This window comes from Triticum aestivum, chromosome 3B, assembly GCF_018294505.1.
Source record: "Triticum aestivum cultivar Chinese Spring chromosome 3B, IWGSC CS RefSeq v2.1, whole genome shotgun sequence".
Lineage (NCBI taxonomy): Eukaryota > Viridiplantae > Streptophyta > Magnoliopsida > Poales > Poaceae > Triticum > Triticum aestivum.
Window position 1 is genome coordinate 737,055,337 of NC_057801.1, and position 4,977 is coordinate 737,060,313.

A 4,977-nucleotide genomic window follows, 5' to 3' on the forward strand; every position below is an offset into this window, starting at 1 on the left:
TCCTGTATGCAAAGCTTTTCAACCAACATGATCGCTAGAAGCAGGCCAAAAGTTTCTGCTTGAAGAGGAGATGCAGGTGGTGGAGATAAGACTAAAACATGCAACTATTTGAAGTGTTGATTGGTATCAGTTCTGATGATGATTCCTGCCCGCTGGTGCTGCATCCATGTCCATTTCAATCTTCCAAGCCGCGTCATAGAAAATGGTCATACCTGCAACAGAAGACGGGTCTTGTCGTGGCGCCAGTTGTTGTACTCTAGAGCAGGTAGAGCGATGATCTTCAAACGACTCCATATTTTCAAATTTAGCACCCTGCATAATTGCATTAGCAACTGGAAATATCTGGGAGAGCTTGTAGAATTTCTTGCCAAAAAGAGCATCGTTTCTTGCTTTCCATAAGCAACACAAAAAAGTATATAAACTAGTGAGGCTCGCATGGGGATGTTGAGATGAAAGTAAGTCCTAAATCATTTGGGCAATAGAGTGATTATTTGCAGCAATGGCCTCAATTTTGAGGAACCAAGGAGATGAGAACCAAGCAGCTTTTGAGAAAGGACAAAGGAAAAACATGTGCATTTCGTCCTCTAAGCTGCCACATCTAGAACACTCTTTATCAATATGTTTGGAAAATTTACTTGCTCTCTTATCAGCGGGTAGCGCTCGACGAAGAAGTCTCCAAGCGAAAGTATGAACCCTTGGCACTATGTGTTTTTCTTGCCATACTAATTAAGAAGATTAACAATTTGAGGAGGCACAACTTTTGGTCTCTGATTTGCAGGCATCACGAGATTAGTAAAACAGTGTTTGTAGGCACTTTTTGAAGAGCATTCACCTGTAGGTCTTATTTTGCAAACAAGAACATCCTGCCCTGGAGTATTAACAATAGGGGTTTGCAAAATAACATGAGCCGTTTGTGGCTTGAACAAAGAATTGACCAGTTCAACATTCAAAGTTTTCTGGTTGGAGATCCAAAGGTCCTTAACAACAGCTGGGTAAGCAAAAGAATTGACCAGTTCAACATTCAAATTATCATAAATATTTTGCCATTGAGAGAACCAAGGGGAACTCCAAATGGAGCTGCTGCCATCGACTATTTGGTAAAAAGAGGTTGAAACTAAAAGAGGTCTTACCTTAAGAATCGATGTCCAGAAGGCTGATTTTAGTATATATTTTTTGAGGTTGTTTGGACAGCCCTTACTAAAATAAACGAAGGATTTTGACAAATTGATACTTTGACCAGAAGCATTACAATAACTCTTCATTAGAAAGGACAACTCAGTTGCTCTGTCAACACTAGCTTTCACACATAACAGGCTATCATCAGGTATGTGTAAAGTTTCATCAACTAATGCTATTATTTGCAGGCTACACAACAATGAAAAAACCCATTGTAATCTATCCATTTATCGTTTCTGTGTGCATCTCATATGAATTATATGTTCATAAATTGTGTACATGATATTAAAAATATATGCTTATGTGTATAATTGTTTTCATTTTTTTGAGATGTGGAATAGTATTTGTCGCTGAATAAAAGGCCTTCATGGGATCGGCCACCATATGCATTTTTGGTCCTTGTGTCCCGGTTCTTTGATTTAATTGAAAAATACTTCATAAAAAAGTTTGTGTGACGAAAATAATTTTGAATAATGTATACTACTCCCTCTGTCCCATCCTTCATCCCATTATATAAAAAGTTTTTGCAAGCTAGCATAGCTTAGCTTGCAAAAACGTCTTATATTATGGAACTGAGGAACAGTATTTTATTTGACCGGAGCACGTCTGACCAAACTGTAGAAGTGTAGAATGATAGAGCCGCCAGAGCAGTACCAGCGACATGCCCCCGCCTTGTTCTCCGTCAAATAAAAGGAAGGCAAAAGTCGACGGCAATCTCTTAGAGTAGAGCGACACTCCTCCCCGCCCTTCGTACTGTAGGCGCCGCCGTTTCCCCCATCCGCTCCTCCCGGCGCCGCCCCTCCGCCGCGCCTTCTCTGTCCGCGAGCGGCAGCGCCCGATCGGCGAATCTCGCGATGGCTGGCGGCGGCGGCGGGTTCCTCAACCTGGAGCGGCACTTCGCCTTCTACGGCGCGTACCACAGCAACCCGGTCAACGTCTTCATCCACGCGCTCTTCGTCTGGCCCATCTTCCTCACCGCCCTCCTGCTCCTCCACCTCACCGCCCCGTTCCCGCGCGCCGCCGCGGTCTTCACCGCCGTCTACGGGGCCTTCTACGTCTCCCTCGACCGCCGCTCGGGCGCCCTCGCCGCCGTCCTCTGCCTCCTCTGCTGGGCCGCCAGCTCCGCCCTCGCCGCCCGACTCGGCTTCTCCCTCGGATGGAAGGTTTTGCATCACACAGCCCCGCTCCCCACTCTTGGCTTCTTCCTTTGTTTGGCTTTGTCTTCAGTATTCGTCCTTCTCTGATCTGGTGTAGTGGTGATAGGCTATGAGATTTGAGAAGAAAATAATTGACTTACAGTTGGATTGATCAGGCTATGTGCGCTGGATTTCTATAGTGGGGAACGGGATTTTTAGAGTTTGTGGTCATCTTCGTTGAGCAGCATCAGAGATAATTAAACTGAAAAGGGATATGGAGTAATCAAAGCTTGAGGCTATTTTATTGACTGCAAATGTCCAAATACCACAATTCACTCTGAAATGCATCGCAGTGTAGCAAAATTTGATAGCAAGTAGTAAAACTTGTTGCTGCCTTTGATGAAATGAAATCCTGGTAGAAGATGAGACTGTTGGTTGTTTGACAGTTGACTTTATCTTATAGTGTAGCAGAGAAGTTATATTCTGGAACAAAACATGGAATTGTTCTGAGGGGAGCTTATATGTAAAATTTCATGTATCTGTTGTAGAAACTGCAGTATGGATTGTACTGATCTGATCATTGTTCATGGTTGATGCACAGCTCTTTACGTTGAGCTACCTGTAACTCGCAATAAACGACACTGCACTAGATGTTTGCTTGCTCCTTCTACTCCTAATTACTGCACTTTAAAAGGTCATTACACATGATATTGATCAGTTAATATCCAGCATGTACTTTCGTGATTGTGATGGCAAGAACCTACTTGGGGATTCAATGCCTTTTTCTTCACCCCTGAAATTTTGATTATGTGGATGTTTGCTTTTAGGATGAAGGATGCTGCATAGTTTGCCGTGTTGAAGATGCTTACATGGGGATTCAATCCGTTTTTCTTAACTCCTGAAATTTTGATTATGTCGACGTTTGCTTTAGGATGAATGATGATGCATGGTTTGCGCTGAAGATGCTTTGTGGCTATAGAAAAGACGATTACAAAACATAAATTGTTCAACCATAAATTCTTTGTTTTTTTTCCTGCAGGTGGTATTGGTAGCTCAGCTGTTCTGTTGGACTATGCAATTCATTGGCCATGGAGTTTTTGAGGCAAGTCTCTATCATATCACGCTATCAATATTAGGTTAAGCACTAGCTATGGAAAATTCTTGCCCATGGATTATTAATACTTGCACTTACTCTGATTGTAGAAGCGGGCACCTGCTCTAGTTGACAACCTTGTCCAGGCTTTGATGATGGCCCCATATTTCGTGCTTCTAGAGGTAAAGCATTCTGAAGCATCATCACTCTGATGGTCGACAAGAGATTGCCTTACAAGTCATGACAATCTTGCCGTTTGCTTCAGATTCTTCACAAGTTTGTTGCGTACGAACCATATCCTGGTTTCCATGCCAATGTGCAGAAGCTGATTGACGCTAAACGCAAGGAGTGGGCGGACAAGAAAGCAAAGAAGATGTCATGAGGTGTGACCAAGAACTCCTGATGGCTGATGCTACGTTTGCTGTGTAACGGCGTAAGATGAGAGTGCTCTACCCTGGTTGCCGTTTCCATGTTACTGAAGATAAACTGAACTGTAGACTGATATCATCCTGAGATGTGATACGCTTGTTGCATGACATCGGTGTAAGATGAGATACGCCATGTTTGGTGTTGTGTTCGTGTTAGTGGAGATTTTTTATATAATGAACAGTAAAGTAATAATACATTTTCAATAAAGAATCTGGTGCTGTGCCTGTGGTAAATTTGACCAACGGCCTGGAACGAGGTTTACGTGTACCGTGGAGGCCGAAACACTGCCAATGTGAGATATGCAGGCTGTGTGCTTGTCATCGGTGTTGTTTTTTTAGAAGAACTCGCCAAGCTTTTTATTCCAAAGCAACGTTCATAGGTACAACGGTTGGATCATGAGGATATTCCAACCACACATGTCTACCTAATTGCAGGTTACAAGAGAACTTGGCGAGCTTATGAGCCTCATAGTTATAGTTTCTACTTTCTACGCTCATGAATGAAATTACAAAGTTGAAAACCACTTCTACGTCCTATTATTTCATCGGTGTGTTTGTTGTGTCGATCCTGGTTTTCGTTTTCCGTCAATTAACTGTGCAATTCTCCTCTCCTTGATTAATGAACGAGACAAATCTTTTACCCTTAGATTCCAAATATAGAAGCCTCCAAAGTTGAAATGCAGGTCTCCTCGATCAAAGAGCCCTGAAATGAGAGAGAGGGAGTGTTGCTTGTGAGAAAATCTCGCAGGCAGTGCCGTAGCCCGGCGACGTCAAGATGGGAATGGGCCGACCGGCCATGGCCTTGGACCCGGCCCCATGGCCCCAAGGTCAATATGTGAGGCCATGGGTCGGCTCATTTCATCAGATATTTGTGGCCTCGCTGACCCGTTGGGTAGATGAGGCCGACCCAAAATTCAGCAGAATCAACACTGAAAATGATCTATGTCTTTGGTACAACCAAAGCACATAATTATTATTCTGTTAGCCTGATATTAATCAGGTGAGGATTCACTCTGTGGCTGCGCCCTTGTTGTTTGTTGCTGTCCGCCGTGATGGTCGTTGTTTACTCCTTAGCACGGGCCGATGGCTGTTGTTGCTGCGTACTGTAGCAGCTGCGACGTCGTTGTTATTATTGCTACCCAAC

The 4,977-nt window shown here is 43.6% G+C and overlaps 1 protein-coding gene across 1 annotated transcript; it reads left to right on the forward strand.

Annotated features, from left to right (window-relative positions):
- Positions 1–1,837: 1,837 nt before the first annotated feature.
- On the forward strand, positions 1,838–4,076 carry LOC123072076 (2-hydroxy-palmitic acid dioxygenase MPO1). The gene is made up of 4 exons (XM_044495631.1): positions 1,838–2,339; positions 3,352–3,414; positions 3,516–3,587; positions 3,671–4,076. The coding sequence occupies exons 1-4, from the start codon at positions 2,031–2,033 to the stop codon at positions 3,785–3,787; spliced, it is 561 nt and encodes a 186-aa protein (XP_044351566.1). The 5' UTR covers positions 1,838–2,030; the 3' UTR covers positions 3,788–4,076.
- Positions 4,077–4,977: the final 901 nt, after the last annotated feature.

Excerpts from the sequence above, each read along its gene's own strand:
- LOC123072076 (XM_044495631.1), top strand. The coding sequence starts at position 2,031 with ATGGCTGGCGGCGGCGGCGGGTTCCTCAACCTGGAGCGGCACTTCGCC. Across the intron at positions 3,415-3,515 it reads TTGGCCATGGAGTTTTTGAG|AAGCGGGCACCTGCTCTAGT; the intron begins GCAAGTCTCTAT and ends CTCTGATTGTAG. Across the intron at positions 3,588-3,670 it reads CATATTTCGTGCTTCTAGAG|ATTCTTCACAAGTTTGTTGC; the intron begins GTAAAGCATTCT and ends CGTTTGCTTCAG.